The sequence below is a fragment of the Amphibalanus amphitrite genome, unplaced genomic scaffold (assembly GCF_019059575.1).
Source record: "Amphibalanus amphitrite isolate SeventyFive unplaced genomic scaffold, NRLGWU_Aamphi_draft 001596F_arrow, whole genome shotgun sequence".
Classification (NCBI taxonomy): domain Eukaryota; kingdom Metazoa; phylum Arthropoda; class Thecostraca; order Balanomorpha; family Balanidae; genus Amphibalanus; species Amphibalanus amphitrite.
The window spans coordinates 24,965-52,686 of NW_024883089.1; the positions used below are offsets into that span (position 1 = coordinate 24,965).

The 27,722-nt window shown below is 47.3% G+C and overlaps 2 protein-coding genes across 2 annotated transcripts; one reads left to right on the forward strand and one right to left on the reverse strand.

Moving 5' to 3' along the window:
• Window positions 1-4,328: 4,328 nt before the first annotated feature.
• Window positions 4,329-26,859, reverse strand: LOC122374056. The gene is made up of 6 exons (XM_043352570.1): window positions 26,659-26,859; window positions 9,477-9,694; window positions 8,959-9,027; window positions 8,298-8,434; window positions 7,982-8,116; window positions 4,329-5,378 (listed from the first exon to the last, which is right to left on the reverse strand). Exons 1-6 carry the CDS (start codon window positions 26,720-26,722, stop codon window positions 5,261-5,263), a joined length of 741 nt encoding a protein of 246 aa, XP_043208505.1. The 5' UTR covers window positions 26,723-26,859; the 3' UTR covers window positions 4,329-5,260.
• LOC122374055 lies at window positions 11,446-15,590 on the forward strand. Its single transcript, XM_043352569.1, has 4 exons — window positions 11,446-11,946; window positions 12,776-12,912; window positions 13,332-13,497; window positions 14,497-15,590. Exons 1-4 carry the CDS (start codon window positions 11,942-11,944, stop codon window positions 14,930-14,932), a joined length of 744 nt encoding a protein of 247 aa, XP_043208504.1. The 5' UTR covers window positions 11,446-11,941; the 3' UTR covers window positions 14,933-15,590.
• Window positions 26,860-27,722: the final 863 nt, after the last annotated feature.

Genomic DNA, 27,722 nt, shown 5'->3' on the forward strand with positions numbered 1-27,722 from the left:
ATATTGCGAGTCAGCTTCAGATTCAGCAATGACGTGTGTCCTATGACGCATTTGCCGCATTTTGGAGGTTGGCTCAGGGGTCACAGGGGTCAAAATAGCCAAATTAGCGGCTCTAGATGCGATCACAGTTTTTTACGAATAACTTTTGAAGTAATCAAGCTAGGCCAAAACTTCGAGTACCATCGTAATTCTCTCGTCAGTCCGCATCGAAAGATATATGTGTTGACCTTGAGAAGTCAAGGTCAAAGGTTGTCCTCAGGTCACGTTGAATCAGGTCGCTTGACCTCAAGGTCACGTGATTTCAAGGTCATCATGCATATCATTCGATGCGCCTTGGCGAGCTGAACAGAATGAGACCATTTGTGCGGCTGTACCATTTTTATGTAAGGATTTATTAGCAAAAAACGTTTGGTAACCTTTGATGACGTCACATGCTCTTACAGTTGACCAATCGGAAGTAAGGCATCAAAGTAGTCAAAGTTGGTCATGAATCATGTCATTTATGGTACAATTGACCATGAAAACTCGGCCGTCCCAGCATAGTGACCATGAGCGCACCGGCCAAGTTGCCCCGCTAGTCCCGGCCAAATTACCCCATATTGCCATTCTGAAAAATTTTGTCTATAAAGTCATCACGGCTTTACGGAATTAGATAAAATTGCTCTTGGAACCGCTGAACACCCCCAAGAATGGCGCTGTAATGGCTGAATTCGTTTTTAGCCCAAATACTACATGTTATACAACTATGTAAACAGAAGTAAAAGTTACCATTTTCTAATGAAATTAACGTTTTATTAATTTTGAATAAAACTACGAGGGGCAAAGTTTTGACATTTGTCCTCCAGTTATCTCTACCCATGACAAATGAATAGAGACTAGAGTTATTTCACTCACTTTTATTAGACATCGGACAGGTGGGGGCGGCCAATTTACACCACCGGCCAAATTACCCCACTCTCCCCTATGCTATTTTCCGCACCGCCCCCGATCTTTCGATAAAAAAACTTGATCAATATCTTATGATATAACGGCGCCTGATAATCTTGTGAAAGGCCGTCGAAACCATGCCCGTAATTAATGTTATTCCCAAGACACTTTCTGTGGAGCATTACTTTGGGGGAAGCAGGGCAGCCCATTTCGGACACTTCGCCCAAAAAGTTTGCCTGGAGAGATTATTTGACATCGGAATGCAAGCTTGTGCATATTCCGTGGAAATGTAACGCAGCGGGCGACTAGGTTGTAAATTGTAATCCTTTTGAAAAGGCGATATAATGCTTGAAACAGAGATCGATCTATGTCTTGGAGATATGAGAACAGTGACACAGTCTTTCCGCCATCTTTACGTTGTAAGAGGCTAAAACTGGAATATCTGTCATAAATTTTGGCGAGAAAGGAATCGTTTGAAGTTTGAAGGGCTCATCACTGTACACTGTACAGTGTACAGTGTGCGAAAGGGCTACTTTAATTATTTAAATTTTGATATTTATTACATAGGTACTGGCGTTTTTAGGCGATCTGACGAGCTTACGCCGAGCGGCGTAGGGAAGTCAGCTGTGCGCCAGGACTTGAACTTTTCAGGGGACGTGAATGAAGGATGCCCCCATAGAGTATGCCAATGTTGGCGTTTCTACATCCCGCGGCTTACACGCTTTTATAACCCTCAAGGCCAGGTCGATTGGCCTCACCCTCATAAAACTCGTAAGGTAGGTTAGGTATCATATGGTTTGATAAACAAATAAACAGGTAAACAAGAGGATGGCATCAACCCCTGGCCGGCGAGGATTATGTATGCTCACTTGCCTTGCCACTTGGTTAACCATGAAATCTGGTTCGACTTACCCATACTATCGCATCATTTTATTGCTTAGGAACGAAGTAGGACCCAATAATTTCTATACGACTGTGCACAACCACGACACGTGGATTCGGTACCCCGTGTAATACATCCTTATCGCCATGCGCTATTTCTGCGCCATTGCCTCAGTGATGTGGCTACGTGCACAAATGTGTGTTTATTTTAGGCAACCCTGTCAGATAACAGCTGCCTGATGCGTCGCTGTGCGCTAAGTATAAGGCACTGCATGAGACAATCCCTATATAAATACTGTCACTTGATGCGACAACACCAGGCGCTCCCCACTTAGGCATTCTCGTGAACTGTGAGTAGACTTTTCACGGCTCAGTTGACCGCTGATCCACAACCGAGAGAGTCTGCCGGTCCGAAGCGCTGGTATTGGCGGGTATGTACCAGTGTCTACCGTCGCGCCGCCGTACTATACGGAATACGGATACAGACGGCAGAATGCAGCCACACGTGAATCGGCTGTCATGCGGACAGCGAAACCAATTTGCTCACGGGTAGACTGCTTATGTTGTGGCTTGACTGTTGTTCCGCTCACGAGAAGCGTTTAGCCAGTGGAGAAAAAATTCAACTATACGGAAAAAGTTGGATTTTTCCGTATAGTTCGTGGAGAAAAAATCCAATCTCGGGGGCCCGTGAGGAGGCTTTTTGTCGCCCCTGCCCAACTCTTCATACCTATAGTGAAGCTTATGTGACAAAAGTGGCTCCACAGGAGAGCAATAGAGGCACGATTGTCACGGGTGTAATTTTTCGATGCAGTGTGTCATGTTCTGTGATCCAATGCTTGAGAGTGCTTGAGAGTATTTAGAATTACGTTTGCCCAAAAGAGGCGCCCTTCAATTTTCCCATGTTGACTTATAGAGAGGGTGCATAATTGACCTGACCTCAGGTCACCGATTTCAAAATTCCTAGATACAGGGTGGGGCAGCATAATCGGGAATGCTTTTTGGGCTCTGATCATGAGTAGGCATGGCATTATTTTTATAAATTATATTATGGCAATGAAACGCCCAAAAGTTGTGCATCATCTGACATGACTACATCCATGAGCATGCAACTTCCTGGAAAAGAGCAGCAAAATAGTTCGACGGTGCTCCAAGTGCTTTGCGCGCGCCCATAGACACTAATGTTAAACAAGTAAAACAAGAACATTTTGTTTAAAACCCTGCAATTCCACGTAAAGGTTGCTGGGCAGGTCAACGTGTTATCACGGACGATAAGGATTGTGTGGGGATACTTAGGACAACAGGTTAACGTAATCGTCGTAAAATAACTCTTAGCAGAGGACATACAAGATGACTCACTTGAATATAAGGAAGAAGCACTTGAGCATATTAAAAAGAAACAATGTTCAAAACTTCAGCGACAAAAAATCTTATCACCGACTGGAATACGATAAAAAAGAATGGCATGCCATATAGGGGATTGTATCGAGAATATTCCAGCGGTCATGCAAAGTAAACATCCTGTTGGGGTGATGGACCTATGGGTGGTCTTCAAGGGAGGTGCACGTGGTGCACCCTACTTCATCGAGCCCGGATAAAATGAGCACCTCTGGTAAATACAACCGCACTCTGGCAGACTCACGTGGAGCCGTCGGAAGAGAGGATCACTGACGGTCCAAATCACGTCTTACGAGGACTCTGTCCGTGCTGGTACTGCAGTGAGGACGACATGTTATTGTGTAGGGCACCTCCACCTGAGATGAACCAAAAACTTCTGGTCCTTCAACTCCGCCGATTTAAATCCGACCAAATTCTTTACATGGAGCGTTTTTTGGTAGAAGTTTAATGAACAACTTATCATCAGTAAAAACAGTCTTCAGTGCAAGGTACGAAGCTGATGGGCGATCATGGACAAGCAGGAGGTTGCACGTGCATGCGCGTGCTTTTGGACCCGCCTTGAGAAGGTCATCGACGCCGAGGGCGGTCAAATAGGATGAGGGATAGGTAAAAGGTGACCGATTGATAGGATGTTGCTAAAATAGTGCTTGGAGCTATATTTTTAGATTCATGACCAAATAATCCCGTTTGATATTTATTCCCGATTATGCTGCCCCACCCTGTATGCGCATTATGCATACAGTTGCTCTTACCAATCGCTGAAACTTTCAAACGATCGCGTCTCTCAGTAGTTATAGCAATGGCGAGCATTCTAACCTTCTGAGGTAATGTCTTTTGACGTGATTTGGTGACCTGAACTTGATCGACCTGCGTCTCAAATTTTCACATGTGCGGAAAAGATGCATGAACAGGTGTATCAAAGATTGCGGCCGCGCTCCGCGCCGATATCTGCAAAAAAAAAAAAACGCAGGGGGCTGCTCAAACAGCTCCCTCTGGCCCGGCGCGGGGTAAAAGATTTGTGTCGCTAAGCGGGAATTGAATTACGACACGACCCACTAGTCACTGGCGATAGAAATGATGCTGAGACTTCCAACTTCCATCCGTTCCCAAGCGAAGTTCAAACAGCAGGTTTCGATTGCGTGCAACGAATTACTTATCCGTCTAGCCACTTTTATTTGCCATATTCTCGTCATTCGGAGCCATTGCGAGCACATCTGCGATCTCAGTGGCGCTTTTTATCATGAAATAGCATGAAACTCCTTAAATAGATAAATAAACACTTCTCAAATGTCCTTATAACACCATTCAATCAACGAACATTAGGTAGTGATGTGCTTGCTCTTGTATTTTGACATTGTCAAACGGGGGATATTGCACATTTTATGAGCACCTAAATTATTTTTAATATTTGTAGCATTTAGTAGAAATGTGCAACTTGCTATGTTAAAGATATTACAAAAGTCAATTATATAATACTGAATCAGCTGCTGTAACAATAGAAATACTGTGATCATTATCACTTGCTAAGCGCAATGACTAGAACTCGTTTGTTTGGCCATAAGTTGGCACATTGCTAGTATGTACCACGCTGAGATCTGTGGGTCCGGGCCGTAGCGGCCTGGGTCCCCGGGGGTGCTGGCCGGCCGGCCGTCCCTCGGGCCGGTGACCGGACTCTGTCCGATCGTCGACCCGCCAGCCACCGGGGCAGCCGCCGGCCACGCCGCAACACACAGCCGACACAGCTACATAACACTGCCAGTCCTCCAATCCTCGCACTAGTCACAGACAACGCGCCGGCAAGGTATCCACACACAACAAATAAATCACACTGATTCAGCACAGAATCAATATCGTTGATTATCGCCAACAAATCGGCCCGATAACTAAACGAGACAATGCGAACTCGATCAAGCGGCGAGGCCGATGAGGCGGTTCCGTCAGGCGGTCAGTGTGTTCTGCGGTGTGTCGCTTTCGATGTCCGGCGGCCGAGAACCCTGCAAGACGGGCTCAGTCTTTCAGGGCGCGTCGGCCGGCCGGTCGGTCGGTCGGTTGGTCACTAGCCGACGACCATCAGTCGCGGACGGATGTCGTTGCTCTGTGCTGCCCGCTGCTCAGACATGTACTGCAGCGACAGTGACAGCATGGCGCTCGTATTTTCCAGCACCAGGCAGTTTCTGAAGATGGAGAAACATCGAATATATAAAGACGCATACGTAATGGTCGATTAGATGTAATAAACGCCATCCCTTCTTGTCCTTGTTCGCTGTGGTCTCTAGGAATTACAATAATGCCATTTAAAATTCGTCCGTTTTATTCAATAATTAAATGGCGCGTGAATTTCAGTAATGCAATGCATTATTATCAAGAGTCACCATTCTCCTGTTTGTCCAGAACAACTTCACTTAATGTTCGCTCTGTCTCACCTATCACTCGGTAAATATCTCTCATCTTATCTATCAAAACTGGAGGATTATATATCACCCTGACTCTGGACTCTCTGACTCTCGACCAGGGGCGGCGGATTCGGGGGGCAGGGGGGGGGGCAGCTGCCCCCCTGGCAAATTCGTGGGGGGGGGCAAAAGTATCTTTTTGCCCCCCCCCCCATAATTTGTGACAAAGCTTAGAAAAGGAACCATATACCTGATTATGCTGTTCGATCATCTGAAGATGTCACCAGATGCCCATATACTTTATCATACGTTGCCTTTCTTAAATGGCAAGCGCGTTCGCGTTCAGTTGAAGTTTTCCCCTCTTCAACCTAGTTTTGGAGGCATCAACGTGACGCAGCGGCAACCCAGGCCTTCAGTGACCGCTTACAGGGGCGACGGATACGGGGTGGCAGAGGAGGCATCGTTCCCTAAGAAACTTTTGGAGGAGGGGCAAACGTATACCTATTCTTGCCCCTCCATAATTTGTGCCCTAAACATGAAGAAAATTTCCATAACCTGATATTGCAGCTATGTGCTCCTACAGTTTGTCCAACGGTACCTTTTGAATATGTGTAAATGCTAACCATTTCCGCTTTATATCTTTTTTTTTTTTGTCTTTTCAGATTCGATTTAGAGATAGTTAAAGTGTGCAAGAGACGCAACTCATACCTTCAGTGGTCGTTTGCCGCTATTTTGAACCTACATAAATGCCAAATCGCAAGCGAGCGGAGACGGAAGGGCTAGCCATTCGCTTGCGGGCAGTTAGGACTAATGAGCGCTCATAATAAGTCACTCCCCTGATTTTTTTTTCGAGCGCAACAGTTTCCAGCGCATAAAATGGTAAACGCCGAGGTCGTACACATTGACCACATTGACCAATGCACGGTATGGTATGAACCCAAAGGCCATGGTCATCAGAGATCTGCTTTGGGCATTCGGAGGCTTGTGTGGGGCCAGTGTAAAAACTGGATGTTCACAGTTCAGTATCCGCTTTATTTTAATTTCACTATTAAAAAAGTAAAAATTAATGTTGGAAACTTTTGAGGGTTAGGGCACTGATCATTAGTGGGCCCCCCTCTGTCTAAAGGCTGGCTATACGAAAGCAAAATCTAAGGCATTTTGGAAAAATGAGTATGCCCCGCAGCGTCCGATAACTACCACCTTCCAGTGGGTCAAGCTTACGGGGCCCAAGTCTATAATGGTACTTAACGATAGCACTAACCTTGTCTCACTTTTCGTTGAAGTCTGTTCCGAATAGTTTCGGCCACAGACTGGCTGCACTGAGGTCTTTTGGTATGTGCAACTGTAATTAAAGCCACCTGAGCGCCCTGACACCAGGCTGAAGCTGGGTTGGAAATGCTTCGTCTTTGCAGATATCACTGGCTGCTGATTCTCGAGTGCCTGAACCGGTAGATGTCGTGGCAAAATTTGGTGTGATAATTTGAACCTTACCGCAATCAGCGCACCCTAAAGCCCTAACAAAGAAACGCCCACCCAGAGCTTCTGGATTCTCGTTCCAGGCCACCATTCCTTCACCCCAGCCCGCCGCCGCGCTCCCTCACCTCAGCCCTCCGTTCCCAGCTTGACGAGCGTTTGGGCCTTATTAAGTCTTGCTGTGGGCTTACTGTATAAACCCATCGAGACAGCCCGTCTCGGTGAGCTTAGTTGGCGAACTACTGCCATTGGGGAGGGTTTCTGGCGGATCGCTGTCCCAATAGGTTTAGATGCGACCGACTGTCTCTGAATGTTTGAGCGGTCTCCTCCCGCTGTGAGCTAGTTTCAGTTGATATCTGTCTCAGAAATACTTTTTAAAGGAAGGTTAAACGGAAATCGAACGTAAAATGAACAGAGGAAATGGTAACGAGTTACCTCATTGAAGAATAACGTTCGCCTACTTCAAAAGGGTTGGCACCGTTCTTCAACATCTGATAGGTATGCGATCGGGTTATGGCACAATGTTTCCCATTGGAGCTTTTTTCTAATACAGCAATGCGAAAAGCGCTACATCGTCCACTGGCGGATCCAGGGAGCGGACGTTTAAAGCAAATATTTACTCCCCCTCCCCCTGGCCCCTGCATCGCCCGAAATAGACAAAACGTACCTTATGTTTCCTAATGATAACCCATTTATCAGGATTTTTTTTTTTGCTTTGTACTGTTCAGCAGTAGGTCCGTAAGGAATCGAAATCCGAGGAGTTTTTGGATTTTGGACACTTTGGGGGGGGGGGGTATGTCCCCTACAGCGTCGAAAACGCCTTTCTGGATCCGCCTATGACATCATCTCGACTGGGATCTTGCCCCCCCCCCCCCACGCTAAAATCGAATCCGCCGCCATTGCTCTCGACTCACCTCATGAGTCGCCGGTGACAGTTTCGGTATTTGCTGAGCCCCAGGTCAGGCACCGAGTTGAGAACGGTCTCCAGATCCGGGCGGTGCACGCTCTCGGAGATAACGCAGAGAATGTTCTGAAGATGGCCCGCCAGCCTGAAAACGATAAGGAGTACAAGGAGTGAAAATGCGCAGCATGAGAAGGTGCCGGCGGAGTGCAGCAGTTTTGTCAACACCTTTCACTAAAACGGGTCACATACATAATTCCTATCAAGTCCTTGCTGTTTAAACGCCTTCTCTGCTTAAACCGGGCAGCTCGTCATCTTCCAATACTCACGAGAATAGTTCGTCGACGAGTCCGCGGCTCTCGTTCCCGCACGTTTGGTGCGACTCGCGTATTTCCTGAGCCATTAGGTAGAGATGTGCTGTTTCTATGAGAAACACGCGGTACATCTCGGGCATTGCCTCGTGACGCTGTATCGGACACAAAGGGTGGCAGTTAGTGGGAGGGCACAGAGGTATAAAGAAAATAAATTATCATGGTCTATGGGCGGCGGGGGATGGAAATGGGGCGTGTTTACGGCGGTCGGGACGCGTGGTCTTTGGTCGCTGGTAACCGTTTGGGGGGGGGGGGGGGTCACAGAAGTTGGGGATATAATTACTGGTCACCGGTTGGAGAGGATGTTGTTGTTACAGAATTAGGTAGTCCGCTGACGGGGTCTCAGTGGGTCTCAGCAAATTCACACTTTACAAACAAACTCAACCGCAGACATCACCCAGCAGCGCAGAGAATGAAAAACAATGACGCCCGTAGTTGCCATGTCGCACTGGCTAGTGATGTCATGTTACAGCTGAAGGCGTATCCAACGTTTAAAATCACGTCTCAATTTCATGTATTGCTGAGAAAATGAGCTCATTGGATAGGTGTTAAATCTAATGTCAATTATGAGGAAGTTGGTAATTTTGTACGAGTGTGAATCGTTGACTCGTTAACTTACCGTCCGGCCCGAGAGGCTGGATATACTGGGCTGGCTCTGTAGGCTCATACCAGTACACTCCGGGACTCCCTGTAAACGGAGACGCAAAACTATGTAAGAAAAGAAAAATCGCCGATTCTGTCGCTTAGGCATAAGGCACTCGAGTTATCTGTGGGAAAAAAAAAACTTTGGCGTAGCTGTTCTGGTAAAATTCTTGCAAACATGTTTTATTACGGTGAGCGTAATGACTGTAATTGAAATGACTGGCACTAACACTGTGGCCGACTATGACCTGACCTGACACTGACCGACTGTGACCTGACACTGACCGACTGTGACCTGACACTGACCGACTGTGACCTGACACTGACCAACAGTAACCTAACAGTGTGACCGACTGTGACCTGACACTGACCAACAGTGACCTAACAGTGAGACCGACAGTGACTGGCGCTGTAATCGACAGTGACCTACCACTGACCGACAGTGACCGACTGTGACTGACGCTGTAATCGACAGTGACCTGACCTAACACTGACCGATGCTTCTCGCACGAAGCGGGCGAGGCTGCTGGCGAGACGCAGCTCGATCTGCAGCTCTGAGTCTCGCCCCTCCTGGCGGCGACTGGTCGGCAGCGGCCTTCCCGTGTTGGTGATCTGGCACGGGTTGGTCAGCTTGTCCAGGAAGTCGAGGTCGCGCAGTAGTACAGTAGTCTCTAGATGTGACGCCCCGCTGACCCGAACGGCTGCCAGCAGCCCTGCCGGCGAGCGAATGGTCAGAAATGGTACACAGCACACCCGAACGGTCAGACATGGTACACAGCACACCCGAACGGTCAGACATGGTACACAGCACACCCGAACGGTCAGGCATGGTACACAGCACACCCGAATGGTCAGACATGGTACACAGCACACCCGAACGGTCAGACATGGTACACACTTACACACTACACAGCACACCCGAACGGTCGCACGTGGTACACAGCACGCCCGAATGGTCAGACATGGTACACAACACAGCACACACGAATGGTCAGACATGGTGCCGAAGACCCAAACGGTCCCAAACGGTCCCAAACAGACCCAAACGGTCAATAACAACAAAACCGAACGGTCAGATATGGTGCATTATAGACCCGAATGAGGGCCAGACGAATGGTTAGAATAAGCGCACACATTTGGATTTGCTATTTATTGAGAGTTAAACGTATAGTTATACACATAGCAAGTACCAACACATACCTACGAGGTGGATATTTCAGTTTTAACTCCGTTCTTTCGGTTTTAATTGCTAACAATACGAGACGTGTAACTGTACGACTGTGCGTATTCCCTTTATACACGTACATTGTGCATTAAGTTTATGACTAGTAATACCCATTGTTTGTGGGGTGACAGGAACCTTAGTTTCCTTTCGATGAAGTTACGGAAGATGAAAGTGTGCTAATGCGTGCCGTATTTTTACGAATGAGTAACCATGGGATTGCAGTGTGCGATCATACTCTCTCGCCATCACCTCGTTTAAAGCACTCTATATTGTAAACCGCATTCTACCTTTGTATAAATCCTGCGGATGGGGAACACGTCATGAGAGTGAAATGTGTGAGCGAATGGAAGGCATAATAGTTTCCAAGATAACGAGCAACAAGTTTACATGCACGCATCCAGAATCCGTCATTCAAACCCACTTAGCTGTCTATTTATGTTCTTCTATGATAACTAACGAGCTGTCTTATTCGGGCAATTCCTCAATAATTGGGATGAGATGAGATGCCCCTCGCTCTTTGACAATGCATGAGCCGGACTGAGGCTTGGACACAGACCGTTAGCGTCGGACAAGGCTACGCCTTCTTACGCTCGGATAACTGAGCGCATTTTGTTGCGAACTAAAGAAAATAACAGGAGGCTGTGTCTGTTGTCTCCCTCCAAACAAAGATCAGGATATGTCTGAGCCTAAACTGGCTATAGGTATAATGATCTTTAAATAATCTGCGAAGAATGAACTTAATTCGATCGAAAGTAATGAATTTAAAAGTGACATTTGAGTAACTGAAAATGCATGCCTAGAAATGCATCTTAAAAGAAACCATTAGCCGGTCAGTCCACTATGAGGTTTTGCCCATTTGCAGTTATTCCATATTGATGCAATATCGTTCCTGTAGTTGAATCGTGCTCATCTAGTGATGAAGCTTGTGGAATCGAAAGAATGATAAAAGATGAAATTCCAAATAGTTTGGTATTTTTTCTAGGTCACCGTTTATCATGAAATTAAATTGGGAGATGTTCTGTCGTATATCCGAAAGTTCAGACCAAGCTCTGAATGTCCAGTTTTTATAGTGTTACCTATCAATCTGACACATTGATAACCGAATTTTAATTGTCTTTGTGATATAAAAAGATAGCAAACAAATACAAAGGTTAAAAAAGGTGTTGTGATTTGCCATAAGCGTTCCGGTTATTGGTTAATTACGGAGCGAGCGAAGCGAGCGGAGTCTTAAGGCTGAAACAGACTCTTTCCGCGTTCAGGAAATCGCATGCGAGAGCCTATTCAAATACATTAGTTTCCTCTCGCATCGATCGCACGCATCTCTCGCACTACCCGCATCAGGAAATCGTATCTCCCTGACAGTCTTCCCGCGTCGTCCTGACGCCTCGCTCGCATCGCCCGCATCACCCGCAAGCATCGCCCGCACCTCTCGCTCGCATCGCCCGCAGCGACATCTTTTCGGGATGCGAGAGAGTTGAAGTTCAGTCAACTTTTCCGTGCGGGCGATGCGATTTTGCAGAGGGCAGCACGTCCGCCATCTTGGAATGTAAACAAAGACCTATGTATATGCGGCAGTTGTCAAGGTTGTTGTGGAGTTGTAGACATTTACTAACCTATGTGACATTGTTATAAGTTTATTGTTATTACATTTCATATTTTATCGTAACAGAAATATATCTTTTTTTACTGTGGTGGACTACTTGAAGCGGATCCGAGGACAAGGGCGGGCGACGAAATGAAGTGAGTATCACAATCAAGTGTCAGTGATTATCAAGTCTAATCAAATCATGTTTTGCTATCCTGATTTACTAGCACCTACTGAAAGAATAGACGTTGATTGCTTATTATGTGGATTGATTGTACCGAATCAGAATTGCATTTATTCAATGTACCTATGTTTACATGGCTGTAGATACCCATGTTTTGTGGTTTTGTGTGCTGTATAAAAAAGTTTACACCTTCCCCAGACATAAAATTTGGCGTTTCACAGACATCCTAAAGAACCTCAGTGTAGAAAATATGCAGGCTGAGCATATCTTGTATGTTTTACTATGTCATTGATTATTATGTCAGCTCGCTACTTTGCTACCAAATGCAGGTCAGGCATCAGCCTCTTTTGCTATGAACATCAAATTCCAAATGCCAGATCCTAAGTCCAAGGTCTGTTTAGTGCATTGCAAGTTGTGCTTCTTTTTGGTGCTGGGGGCTTTTAATGCCCCCCCCCCCCCCCAGGAAACGGCGGGTGGTGAAATACCCTAGCAACTACCGAGCTAGGTGAACTGAAAAGGTTATAAATAAAAACTTCAGTATACTGACTTTCAGCGCTAGCTGAAACACTACCTTGTTTATTTACGTTATGAAAAAGGATCTTGCCTAGCAAGGCATGGATGACTGGTTTTGTAATGAATGAACTTTGTTATGCCTATGCCTATGTGTGCCTTTTCATGTTTTTTTTTCAAAATTAGGTATTTGGTGCTTCCTCCTTTCCATGCTCTTTCCCTTTAGCAGAATTTTTGGCTGATGGTTGTTCACTGTTGTACCTATAACTAAAGTACGCTTGTGTTTCCAGTCCTGAGGACATAGCGCTCGCAGAGCAGGTGCAGCGGCGGATCGCTTTATGGGACATACGAGACAAAGGTTATCGTCTAAAGCCCATCCAAAAGCAACACCTGTGGGCTGAAATAGCAGAAGAGCTGCACAAGGATGGTATGTACCACATGCGTATTTTTTTCTCTTGGGGGGGGGAGGGGAGAGAGGGCGGAGAAGGGGGTAACATAAGATAAGGTCACCAGGGCAAGCTGGATATCTATAGTTCTTAGTCTCCGAGATTACTCGGTGTGAGGCCAGATATCCCTGCCCCCCCCCCCACACACACACCTAGTAATTATGGCCGAAGTTGGCTGAGACATCCATCAGTGCGCGGGTTGAATAACCCGCTAAAATGTGAGAAATATTATTTATTACGATGAGTGTCACAATCACATTTCAAAAATGCTTATGTCGACACGCTTCTGAAGTCGATTGATTATTTGCCTTATTGTATTGTAGGTATTGGTTACCGCCCTTGACCTCTCTGACAACAGTTTAAAGTGGCAATCTCATTTGGCATTAACTTGTTGTTTCAGAGCAAGAGTTAAAGAGGCGATGGCGCAACATCCGCGATTATTATCGCTCGCTGCGCCACAGCCGAGCGGCACCCAGCGGCAGCGCTGCGCTTCCACCGCTGACTACGCTCCAACTGGGGTACATGAGGTACCTGAGCTTCCTCAATCCAGTGCTGGAGGCTAAAACGTAAGTATATCTGTTTGGCTTTGTTCCCTCAATTTGTATATCCACTGCATTAATTTTTATCGTTAACCCGCGCTGGGCCGGGAAGGGGGTGTATCGATTACCCCCCCCCCCCCTACCAAACTCGGCTCCTAAGCCACGTAGCGACACGCGGTGAACAGTGTTTGAAAGAACGTCAAAAATCATAACATAAGCACTGGCTATTTTTTGGTCAGATTAACCTGCGCCCTGGTGGGGTCTGTTTATAACGCGACGTGGTGGTGGTGGGGGGGGGGGGGCTATTTTTGCCCCCCCCCCTCGTATCTCTGAAACTACTGGACGGATCCGCAAAAATCAAACGGCGTTCGAAAGCCCTATCAAATTTGTCGAAGGAACTCCAATTTCATTGACCTCGGGGGCACCTCATCAAAAGTAGTCTATTACGGGGTAGAAGGGATGCATGGGCTACCCACCAAAAAGGACCGCAGGCCAATCGGTCCAGCGGTTGCTGAGATATAAGCCTCTCAAAAGCGTTACAGGCCGGGCCGGGCCGCTCATACTGAGATTTTTCCGTTATATTGAAAAGACTTCGCTTCGCTCGCTGCGCTCGCTCGCTCGTAATTATCGCTCTAGCATGTCTATCAAGTTATTTGCACATAACTGCTCGGAACATTTCATTACCTGAGATGGCCTCAGGAACATAAGAAGGGTCAGGGGTGCAGTTTTTTCAGTTCAGCGTGTCAAGTGTACTTGTACACCGATATGAAACGAGCGCTATGATCCATTATTGCCATTTCTTAAAATTCTACACAAGCGTGATGCCAGCCTCCCCCTGCTCCCCCAGCGGTTACGGATATGATGTTTTTACCTATGATAGCACTACGATTCCTGCACGGTATAGCTGGTCGGAGTGTTCACGACTGTTATATCGATAAATCAGCGATTCATCTGCAGGGACACTTATCGTCTGAGAAAGCTGGTAGGTTATCCTTCTTTAGTTGACGCATCTGTTCTCTGTTGCAGTACGTGCACCAGCCTGCAGCAGCCCGGCACTACACCGCTGACGCCAGACGAGTCCGCGGCGACGGCCGGGAACTCCTTCGATAGCATTTTCGAATCGGAGCTCCAGACCAACGACTCAACTGGCGACGGTCTGCCGCCCACAGCGGACGACCCAGACAACGTCACCCAGGTAGGCGCCCCTTCTGACGCGCCGCGCCGGAAGGCACGACAGCCGCTGAAGAAGAGGCGGATTACCGCCGCCGACAGGCTTGAGCAGGAGGTGGCCGATGCCGTTGCTGAGGTGCGGCAGCTGCAGAACGACAAGCACGAACCGTTTTTGCGCAGCGCTTCTCAGCTCCTCGACAAAATGGATGAGGCTGCCTGTGCGCGCTGGAAGGTGAAGGCGTTGGCAGAGCTAACAGCGCTCGCTTACCCACCTTCAGAAGGACAGGAGTAGGACCAGTTGCTTGATGAGAGCTTGGCTGTGTTGGAGTTTTTTTTTTTTTTTTGTCTGGTACCGTGCAGACCAGGGCATTAATCAGGGATTGGCTGTGCTGTTTGAGTTTTGTTTTGTCCGGTGCCGTGCAGACCAGTGTATTGATCAGAGTTCTGCTATGCTCTTGCAACGATTATAAAGCATCTTTATAATCTTTGCATCTTTATCACCTTAACCCTTGCATGTGTAGAGGGTCGGATGGACCTCCGCATGGTTTTTCGCGAATAACTCGCGCAGAAAGCGGCCGATCGCAACGAAACCTTCAGTACCCTCTAGTTGATCAATTTTACACCTACTCTGAAAATTTCATGACCCTGACCCAAGTGACCTTTGACCTGTGACCTATTTCTCGAACCCATGTTTGACCGGAATCGCGATTCGGCGTATGTCGGCTCACATTTGCCGCGCGTTTGCAAGCTTCTCGTGGTTTCAAACGTTCAGACATGTGATTCGATGTTGCTCCCATGCATTAGAGTGGATGTCAAGGTCACCTGGAGGTCAGGTCAGGTCATTGACCTTTGGTGACCTCGGTTCACTTTTTCGAGTTTTACATGTTTCCAGGCTAGTTTGTTTCCGCCTGTGTTTGCTTCGCTGCGCAATATAAGTGCGTTAATGTTTATCTCGACTCTACGGCCGACGGCTACCGGGAACATAATAATAATTTGTAACGGTATGTTAGTAGAAATGTTAGGCGATGATTTTCTTAACACCATGACGTCGAGTATATTGCCCTTCAGCTGGTGCACAACAGGTCCGGACGCGGCAGTTTGGTGCGACACGATCACAGCCCAGCCCCAACAGGAACACAGTCGACACGGCGCACGGACATCACAGCCTCCACGGCGGAGGATCGGCGCAGCGCGAGGAAGGACGGCAGGGCGTTCCAACCCTCTAAGCACGGCTGCGTCACTGACTCACTCTCTGACACCAGCGTAGCTATTCTGCCACGGCACCGCCCCTTCGTGAAGGAAGTAGCTGGCAAACACATTGCGCCAGTGCACAGCTGCCTGAGAGTGGTTGTTGGAACCCACGCGATGGTGTAGAGGCTGAAAGGCTGACAGGGTAGGAAGTGGCTCAGGCTCGTCAGGTATGACGCGCTCTGCGCCTACACTCATGGTGTCACGGCGAAGCAGATTGTGTAGCACACAGGCTGCTCGCACCACGCGGATGGCGTTAGCTGGCTCCATGTGCAGTGGTTTCAGAAAGCACCTGAATCGTTGAGCAAGAATGCCAAACGCATTTTCTACGATGCGACGGGCACGTGACAGTCTGTAGTTAAAGATGACCTGTTGTTGGTCGGATACTTGTGCACCTGGGAACGGACGCATCATGTAGGTCTTGAGGGGAAAGGCCTCATCGCCCACCATGACATGTGGTACGACGACCTCTGTTCCTGGCAGAGCTTTCGGTCCCGGTATGCCCAAAGTGTTTGCCTCGAGTCCCTTCCCTAGATCTGAGGTCATGAACACCCTGGCGTCCGACTCCCGGCCCGCACTCCCGATCGAGATCCACCGGAAACAGTAAAAGGCATCCACGGCGGCCAAAAGGATAGTCGAAAACCGCCCCTTGTAGTTGAAGTATGTGGAGCCGGAGTTCCTTGGACACATCAGGTTAATGTGCTTTCCGTCTACCGCAGCTATGCAGTTTGGGAAATTCCACCGTAGGCGGAACTCCTCTTCGCTGTCTTTCCACATGTCCTCAGTAGGATGGGACATGTGGATGGGACCAAGCGTGGTCCAGATGGCGTCCAGGGTCTGGTAAATGCAGTCCCTGCAGGTGCTGGTTCCCATCCGGAATGAGCGGGCGATGGACGGTATCTGGTCTCCAGTCGCCAAGAACCTGAGTGTTACGGCGAGGCGCTCTTCTGGGGAAATGGGTGTCCGTCGTCTGTTGTCTTTGGTCAGGAGATGTCGGATGGATGTCAAAGTCTCGTCGAACAGCTCAGGTGACATGCGCATGTATTTCCTAAATTGCTGAGGGTCAGACTGTCTGAGCTCAAGCAGAAGCTGATAATATTCACTGCGGGTGTTGCGGTGCCTCAGCGCTGCTCGCACCTGCAACAATAAGTAACGCGGTGTTGTGGAAACTTTGATGGCTGAGGGTCACAACTCGCAATATGCCACAAAAAAACGCGTTCTTCGTGATTGGCTTGAACTGCTTTAACTTTGTTGTGTAGGTAGACACTTACAATTTGTATGTTTCGGATTTATATTACGTACAGTCTGTCTTAAAAGTACCGCGCAAAGTGACGGTGGATCCATCGAGCCTGACTGAAGAAGGGCCTACTAAATTTGGGTCATCGAAGCAATTAACATCCTCGTCCATTTCCTAGGTCAATTGGTCGGTGACTTTCAAATTAAAGCAGGCCCTTTCTCCGTCAGGCTTGGTGGATCCACCGTCACTTTGCGCTGTACTTTTAAGACAGACTGTATGTACATGCGACCTAGGCCCTAGGGTCGCGTTAACTCGCGCCCAGCTGGGGGGGGGGGGGGATGATGACAGGGGCGTCGCCACGGATTTTTAACGTGAGGGAGACGGATTGGCTGGCCAAAAACCCAGAAGTTGGTTATTTGTTTTTCAATAGAAAAACAATTCTAAAGAATACTGTTTGCCTAATGAAGAAACAACCTTCGGGTGCCATACCTACTTTTTTGGGCCTATATGCGGTATGCAATACTTGTAACGCATACACATGTCCTTTCCGCGTGAAGGCGTTATTAGACACAGTATCTCTTTTCTTACTTGTATGAATTGGCGGCGCGAAGCGCCCCGAAAACTGGCAAGAACGCCTGGCAAAACAGCTCCAAAAACGCATGAATTTTAGTAGTGGCCCAGTGGGCAGACATGTGCATGGATCCGAGTGATGGATCTATGATCTCAGTGGATCTCGAAGCAAATTACAGGTTGGGGTCTATGATCCCACCGGATCCGGCGTGAAAAATACATCTTGGATCTATGATCTCATATGATCTGACGATAAATTGAGAACATGGATCTATGATCTGAGTGGATCCCACCATGCACCACAGTTGAAACTATGTTTTAACCCGCGCCCTGCTGGGGAGGGGGGGGGGGTGTTTGAACACACCCCCCCTTGTGGTTTTTCGCGAATATCTCAAAAACGGTTTTTGGTACACCTTATCATACATCAATTCTACACATGTTGTGAAAATTTCAGACCAAGGTCATTCAAGGTCAGGTCACCAGGTCACTTGAAGTGACCTCACCTCATAAAAAGTTTCAATGTCTGTCATAGCTACACCGAGTGACCGATCGCTTTGAAACTTTCAGCGATTGCTAAGAGCAATAGCATGTACAAAATGTATATCTCAGAATTTTGATATCGATGACCTAACGTCAGGTCAATTTTGCGACCTCCCCATTATAAGTCAATGGGAGAAAATTGAAATGCGCCTCTTTTGGACGGAAGACATTATAAACACTCCCAAACACCGAATTACAAGTGGTTTAGACACACTGAACATGAAAATAGTGTCCGTGACCCTTGTTTGTGCCCTGAGGTCATCTTAGGTCACGAATGGTATCTAACCGTTTTTCGCAAATAACTTTTTGATAGAGGCATGCTAGAGCGATGAAAACGCCTTATTTATGTTCAGCTCGACGATACGGATCGACTGATATGCAACATGACCCTATCCGGTCAGGTCATGACCTTGACCTGAGGTCAAATTTTCAAGTTGACCTTTCAAGGTCAAGTTATAGTTTGTTCGATGCGTGTTGACGAGAGGAACACGATGCCGGTGAAAGTAAGCTCGTACAAGGCTTGGGTCAAAAGTTATTGCAGAAAAACTGTTTCCGAAAAAAATCGGCTATTTTTGCAGTTTTTGCCCCCTGCAGGCAAAACCGTTGACGTTAGGTCAAATCTGAGATAATTACTCAGAAAGGGCAATAATAGGGCTATCGAATGCACTTTTCCGCGGCGCTGTAGCTCTATTGGTTCCCGAGTTATGCATTGGCTTCTGGGAAATTTTCGACATTCGACCTGGAAATCGGCGAAATTTTGCCTTCAATGACCTCTGGTGACCTGACCTTTGACCTGACCAAAAAATTGACCGAACTGATTTCGTCATTATTTTTTTACGCTCTTTCGAACGCCGCCTTCTGCGTATCGCTACGTGGCCCAGGAGCCGAGTTACAAGGGGGGGGGTGTTCAAACACCCCCCCCCCAGCATGGCGTGGAAATCCAGGACCCCCAGCTGGGCGCGGGTTAACACGCGAAGTGGAAGGGGGGGGGGCGGATTTCGCCCACCCCTCCTGTTTTTCGCCAATAACTCGCGCCACAAACATAATATTAATGTGAAATTTCGGCTACCTGTCCAGAATTGAATTGCGGAACTTCTCGTGCAAGAAATAAGAAAATCGGTTCACAACTTTTCTAGTAATAGCGGTGTAAAGTCAAACATCCTGCCGCCGCGGCGGGCGGCGGCCGGCGCTAGCCGTTACGCGCCGCCTGAATTGTAGACTGTGCCGGGGCGGGACGGTTCCGTCTTTACATCGCGCTCCTCACCGCTGATTACATTAGATTCGCGTCAAAATCGGTGAGAAGACTGAGAAATGTACAGGCAATCATATGGTCAAAGAATTTTGAAAATCGGCCGGTAACAACTTGAGTTATGAGTGTGTAAACACAAAATTGTGATTGCCGCGTTTCCCGCGTCGGCCGATCCCGCTTCAGCCGGCGACATCTTACCCTCAGCAGGCCTCTAACTGCCATATTTATTGTTGGATTATCTAGAAATTCACCATACATGCTCACAAATGTTTTTTCTTTCGAATAGTGAGAGAAAAAAGAAAATCGACCAGTAACTTTTTTGAGTTATCGGCGTGTAAACGCAAAAAAAAAAATCGCTCATATGGCAGATTTGACCACATTTGACCTCATTTGACCTTGAAGATATTGACCTAGGGTCATGAAATTCACACACAACAGAGTTCCCCATGGCCCCCACCTACCCTCTAAATTTCGTCTTTCTAGCTCCAGTGGGAGCTGAGATCTTAGGGGGGCGACATCCGCCCCCCTTCCACTGGGCGTAGTACTCGCAACCTTTCCACTGCGCGTGTTAAAGGGTTTTTATGCCAATAAGTGGCACATAACTATGGATTATGACGTGCGATCACATAAAATCACTAAAACAGAACGTTTGTGAGTTGAAACAAGTGTTTTTTTTTATATATGTGTTGACAAAAAATAAGTGAGGATCTATGATCTCACTGGATCTCAAGCAAAAAATGAGACTCGGATCTGTGATCCCTACGGATCTCTCGATAAATTACTGAGCTTGATCTATGATCCCGTTGGATTCGAGATCAGGATCCGTGGGATCAGATCCCAGATCCATTTTATCGGATCCATGCACATGTCTGCCAGTGGGTACCATTTTCCGATTCAATGTGTCATGTTTAACGGTACCTGATGTTTGAGTGTTTAATACGACTTTCGTCCTAAAGAAGCATATCTCAATTGTCTCTCATTGACTCGTAATGGAAGGGTTGCAAAATTGACCTGACCTTGGCTATCCGATATCGAAATCCGGGATATCTTTTTTACGCATAGGTAGGTAGGTATTAGGTAATTCACTTTTCAATACCTGAAAGTTTTAAAAGCGATCATTTCGTCTGTGCAGCTATGGTGAGCATTACTTAGGTAGCCCTTCTTAGGTTACGTGAACTGGTGACCTGAGCTGAAGCAGCCTTGGTCTCAATTCTTCACAGTAGGTGCAGAAAAGGTGTGTCAAAATGGCTGCGCTCCATTTTAAGATATTTGCGGAAAATGGCAAGGTGTGGCGAAACACCCCGGCCCGGCATGAGTTACTCCCCCCCCCCCCCCGTTGGGGGAGGATAGACCCAATGTTGTATAGGGGTCGTATAAATAGTATAAATCAATGTAATCAACTCGCAACTGGGGCGCCTGGCTTACGAAGGGGACATGGTCGGACGGCGACTTGGCAGTTCTTACCACCACATGTAACAATAAACATTTCGACCGCACGTTTTTACAGATAGATACTTGCCTGTTCACGCTGTCGCTCATATCTAGACCGTCGTAGACGATGCCATAGCAGGAGCAAACGAAGCTGTAATAACTGATTTCTTCGAGCCATGGTACGTTATATTGAAGGTCTTCTTAAAAATTAGACACAAACAAATCTACGGGCGCAATATTGTAAATAAACATATAAAAAAATATTGCTTATACTGATCCGATAATAAGCAATGGCCAATGAATACCAATATTTATGCCCAAGGCCCTTGTAAATACCCTGGTTGTGCCTGTCTGCATCATTATTTTATTTACTGGCTAGTTTTTCATAATGGCACGTGACCAACAAGCATTATTTTATTGATGCGTTGCGCTGGTAGATGCATGTTTTAGATTTGTAAAATGTGTTTTAATTACCATCATATTTTATATGGCTTATTTTTGATGATTATTGATAAAAAAAGAACACAATACACGTATTATATAGTATAAGTAAAGAACACATTTATTACCAAATTGTTCTTGATACTTCCCGTACGGACAGTGCGATTGATGCCGAAAGTCGATGCGAGAGCTGCGGGTGATGCGGGCGAGCGAGTCGTGCGAGAAGTGTTTGCGGGACATACGATTTTCAGATCCGAGTCGTGCGAGCGATGCGAGCGAGCTATTGATGCGGAAAGAGTCTGTTTCAGCCTTAAAGGCTGAAACAGACTCTTTCCGCGTTCAGGAAATCGCATGCGAGAGCCTATTCAAATACATTAGTTTCCTCTCGCATCGATCGCACGCATCTCTCGCACTACCCGCATCAGGAAATCGTATCTCCCTGACAGTCTTCCCGCGTCGTCCTGACGCCTCGCTCGCATCGCCCTCATCACCCGCAAGCATCGCCCGCACCTCTCGCTCGCATCGCCCGCAGCGACATCTTTTCGGGATGCGAGAGAGTTGAAGTTCAGTCAACTTTTCCGTGCGGGCGATGCGATTTTGCAGAGGGCAGCACGTCCGCCATCTTGGAATGTAAACAAACTTGACCTTGGCAATTTACATTGGTGGATGCGATTGATGCTAGTGCGTATTTTCCATGTCTTAGCGTCTGATTAGCACTTAATTTGGCGTAGGTTAATGCTATTTTCTAAAGATATTCGTAATTCTATAAATTTAGCCGTTATTCGTGCGTCAACATCTGCAAAATGATTGAAAGAAGATCTGCCTGACGGAATCAAGAACCAGCTACCTACCTCCTCAACCTAGCCAAAAGTAGGTAAGTACCAAAGTAACCCTAGCTATTGATTATCTTCGTGATTAATAAAGATAATAATCACTTGATCTTTTTGATTGCAGGATGAAGTTTCCGTTGTTTTTAGCTACACTAAACTTCAGGAAAATCGCTAGTGCTAACCGTTGCTGGCCTACTTGAAATAGATAAAAAACACCTTCTAGAAAGGGTTTTGCATAGCCTTTGCTGCCTTTTGCGATAAATTCCGCCAAATGATAATAGAATTGGTCTCAAATTAAGCCATGATTGCACATTAAAGAGCTCTCTTAGTCTCTTGAATCAAAGGCAGGAAACTCATTTCATGTAGGAAGATACGGAGACAATTGACATGAAAACCGGGCTTCTGTCAAAAGAATGGGACGGGTGCTGAATCTATATTCTATGTCCATCTTCCACCTGCTCCTTCTGGCTTCTTCCCATCCCCTTCTCCCCAAGGTCAGCACCATGTTTTTTCTGTCCCCTCTTTCCTCTTTTTGTTTTTTTTTCTCTGATAGCCGTAACAATATTTTCTTTCTTAATCTCATAAGTTTATGAGTTATTAATACGATTTTTCAGAACGAACATTGTTTCTATTACCGACAAACCTTTCAGATCATGCTGATTGCTGCCTATACTCAAACGCACTTTACCGTGAATGCCATTTCATTGGCGAGTGACCAAACTTTGCTTGATTGGGCAATGGTCTATACTTGGTCTATACTGTCTAGCTAGGTACTTATTCGTGATCTTATCAACCTGTGGGTTTCCATTGTTACAGTACGTTCCAGCACTCGGATCAGCCCACAACAGCCCGACTGTCACCACACCGCCAGTTCCGGACGAGTCGGTGGCCGGTGGTGACTGCCCAGTGCCCACGACCCACGTTACTCAGGGACTAACGAGTAGAGAAGCATCCTGGAATCGGAGGGAGGGGCAGTATTCCGCTGGCGATGCTTCTACGACTGACCCCACGGGGAACGACCAGACTACCTTGACAACCGTCAACGCAGACAACGCGAACATCACTACTAGACGCACCTCCTTCATCCAAGCAAACATCACCAGCCTAGCAGCAGCCGAGCCGAGCCGGTGCTCGGCGCCAACCGCGCCGTGCCCGGGGATCTGTGGACACCCACCCCTTCTAGCTCGGCTCTTGGGTAGCATAGGGATATGTGGTTAGTGGCTTTCAAAGGAGCGTCTAAAACCAAGACGATAATATATCGGTCATTTTTTAAAGTCAAGTCGAAGTTCAGGTCACCAGAGGTTATCAAAGGTAAAATGTTGCATATTTCGACATTTTCGAAACACCGGTGCAAAACTTGGGAACCAAGAGAACTTCAGCGCAACGGAAAAGCGCATTCGATCATAGCCATTTTGACATTGTTTTGTGATAAGCTCTCAAATTTGACGCAGGATCAAGGATTTAGATCATAGAGGACAAATCTTGACTTAGCCGTTTTAAGGAAAAACCATTTTCTGTAACTTCTCCTGACTCGATAAAATTTGTAATGACAGCATCGCACTCCTCTCGTCGAGACGCGTCGAATCAACTGTAATTTGACCTCAGGTAAAGGTCATAACCTAACCGGAAGAGGTCATCATCTGACAGCTCATGACATTGAACTGAGGCCAACTTTTCAAAATGACACTTCTCGTCGAGAGGAATCGAGTTAAAAATGTTTAAAGCTATTTTAAGAGTTCTGGCCTCTGTAGGCTAAGCTAATGATCGGAAGTTGACCTTGGTCATTACCGCATACCGGAGCAAGCGCTGAAGCCTGAAAGGGCTATCAAATAGGCAGTGCGCTTTTCCATCGTGCTGTAGCTCTATTGGTTTCGGAGTGATGCGTTGTTTTCTAATGTTGAAATAGGCAACATTTTATCTTTGATGACCTCTCGTGACCCCGGTTGATCTAGGTAACCTAAAAAATGGCTGCAATGACTTCGTCATGATTTTTGACGTTATTTGGAATGCCACTTACCGCTTCGTGGGCCAGGAATCAAGTAAGACGGGTCATGTTCGGTTCCCCAGGGCCCGGCGCTATTGGTGCCGAGCAACGGCCCGGCGCAAGATGTCAGATCTTGTTAGAACAATGCGGTTGAATTTGGACTACAATAAACCGACACATAGTACGATATACGTTTGTAGTTTTCCGTCAAAAGGTGAGGCGTCTGTCTTAAACTCAGGGCAGAGCTTTCGAGGCTGGAGGGAAATACTTAAGCCGTTTGACCTGTGTAATTGATTTATCCAGCTAACATGCATCGACAGAAGGACGGCTTGACCCCTGCATGACAATTTATGGTCGTGCAGTTACTCGACATATGCCTACATATTAGCATTAGCTATTGTTCGACATATTTTAATATTCGCTGATCATTCAAACTTGTTGAAAAACGTGACGTGCTGGATGGCTGGAGGAGCTTATCCTACCAAGTACCATTTTATGTAGAATATTACAGTACTACGACACGACCATTTGATCTTTGACTAAACCGCAAGAGGTAACCGAATGTCATAAGATATTGGTGCCTGCCGCTGTATCTCATGATAATGCTGAGCGCACACGGTATTTTTTTCTCACGTAACTCTCGTTCAGTTGTGAGTGAAGCGTTGAGGGGTGCTGCTCAACTCTACCGCTTTGTATTTGGAAAACCAATTAGGCTGGCGAGGGACACCTTACCCACTGCCATAGCTTTCCATCACTTATTCTCAATTTTTAGACATAAGTAACAACTAAGTGTCCGTAGTCATCGAATAATAAACATGAGAACATTGCATGAAAACAAATTTTCACACAAATTTAGATACCTACTTGTACTTCTTCTACATCGATACCTTGAGTTCCCTCTCGCACGGACAGTGCGATCGATGCGAGAAGTCGATGCGAGAACTGCGGGTGATGCGGACGAGCGAGTCGTGCGAGAAGTGCTTGCGGGACATACGATTTTCAGATCCGAGTCGTGCGAGCGATGCGAGCGAGCGATTGATGCGGAAAGAGTCTGTTTCAGCCTTTACGTAGAATAACGGAAATTTCTGAGTATGAGCGGCCGGCCGGCCGGCCGGCCGTGGTCACGATTTTGCGACGCTTATATCTCAGCAACCACTTGACCGATTTACATGCGGTAATTTTTGTAGGGTAGCTTCATTCCTTCTACCAAGTATTGGACGATTCCCGATGCATGTGGGTGACCCCTTATGCACGTGCCACGTGCAAAACGAAGAGGTGTCACTTTTGTAATTGTTGCAATATCTCGGCAACTACTGGGCCGATTGCGCTGAAAGCTGGCATGTAGGTAGGCACCCACTAGGCAATGCATATCCATGTGCCAGAGTTGGGGTGGTGCTGCACGTGCGCACGTGCAGGGGTCGTTTCCAGATCTCGAGAACGGCTGAACCGATTGCGCTCAAATTTGGTACACGGTTAGGGACCAGTTAGTAGGGTGCCGTGCACAAGTCAGTTGGGACCCATTTTGCACGTGCGCACGTGCAGGGTGCCGCTTCCATATCTCGAGAACGGCTGGGCCGATTGTGCTCAAATTTGGCACATCGCTAGAGACCGGTTAGTAGGGTGCCGTGCACAAGTCAGCTGGAAGTACCCTTCGAAATTTCTTACGTGCAAGGCCCACCCTCTCGCTCGCTCCGTTAGTCGCCCCAAAAGGCGTTATACTGGTGATATCTTACCAAAGTAGATTTAAAGATAATTGGGTAAGAAAAAAAAAACGAAGAGAAGAGCCTTATGTAATGGCTTACCAATTACCATAACTCCTCACGCTCAGGTCCATAGGGCACATTCATCTACAAATGGTGTGCTCTGAACGTTCCTTTAGCCGGTTACGCAGTCTGATAATACATAGTCAAAGTGTTGACTATAACTCGTAGATATCCGTTTCCTTTTGAGCCTCCACATCACGAACAGGCCTTGCCTCGATTCCAATGGTTGATGCATGACGAGCTTTGTATATGAGAAGTGAATTTAAAACTTTTGATGATAGTTTTGGCTTTTTAAGCGCATCATCAAATCACTTCCCTTGCAGTTTACCCTGCTAACCGTTCTGCTGAAATACCGCTGTTACCGACTTTTGTAAGTACGGCTCTCGCGAGATTAAGCGGTAGGTTTTGCACTTTTACATTTTCGTTTATATCTCAGAAGCTAATCGATCTACGATGAAGCCATTTTACACGATAATGGCCAGCTTGTGAACCAACAAGTCGATCGCATCTTCAACACTTAAAAGCTGAAGACGACGAAGCCTGAAGTACACTAAATTTTCTAGGTGCAAACCCTACCGCTAAAACCCGCGAGACCTGCACGTCCGGTGAGGTGTGTCTCAGTGCGCCTTACTAAGCTGGCCAGCATTGCTGCTCGTTTCCCTGTCATGCTCCCATGGCCCCGGGAGGGCGGAGGTGAGAGTCGGCGCCGGTACCGCTCTACCTACCTAGGAGCAGCGCGGCCGGCCGGGCGGCTCCGGCGAGGAGCCCGAGGACGCTCCAGCTGCTCATGGCGCGGGCCGGCGGCTGGGACGGCACTGCAAGACGGGCACGGACGCTGCTGTCGGCCGGCCGAGTCGCACCGGCGCTCTTATACGGGCAGGTAGCGCTCCTCCGACGCACCTGTGGTCCGGTGTCGGACGCGAGACGCGCGCGCGCGCGCCGCTAACCCTCTGAGAAGTAGCCGCCCCCGCCGGCGCCGCCCGCTCCCAGGTCGTGACGTGATCGGCGACTTGCACCCCCGTCGCCATCGTCGCAGCGGAGGAGTCTCACCAAGGCAGTGAAGTATCCTCAGCAGAAGGCCACTCAGCACCCGCACAAATCGGCTCCCGTGTATGGCTTACGCTGTCAGCGGCGCGCCAGGAGCGGGTGGGTGGTTGATCCGACTCCAGCGCGCTTGAAGCCGTTCTTGAACGTCATGGTTTGTCGCAGTTGGGCTGTCTCCACCCGTATTGCGTTACCATGATGCCGAGTGCTGCATGTGTGGATGAAGATCGTTTTAGGCATCACCTTCTCACCGCACTGGAGTACAATCAGACCAGAAATAACTCGAACCAATCGGAAGTTGTTGAGTGAACGGAATGAGCTGCGCATGAGTCGCTACATATCATATGGGCAGAAACGCGAACTGTAGACAATGTGTGGGTGGGTTTTGGCGCTGCTGAGGTTGTGGCAAGTGTCAACCTCTCGGATTGTTTGGCATGAGCCACCGGTTGCCGTTCGAAGTGAATAAACCGGAAAAAAAGAAAAAAAAGAGTCGCTACATATCTGTATCCAATCTCCCGCGCCTCAAATTAATTATTATTCTATGAAGTTTCTAATTCTAACACCATTATAATGTCATCGGTTCAAGCAGCTACAACGGGTGAGGCGTGATTCTATGTTCACTCTAAGATATACATAAATATGTATTACGGTATGTTACAGCTGATTCAGTGCTGGTTAAAATGGCGTTATTGCGCAAAGCTCTGCTTTTCGTGGAGCATAGTTAAGAGGACTTGTAATAAGCATA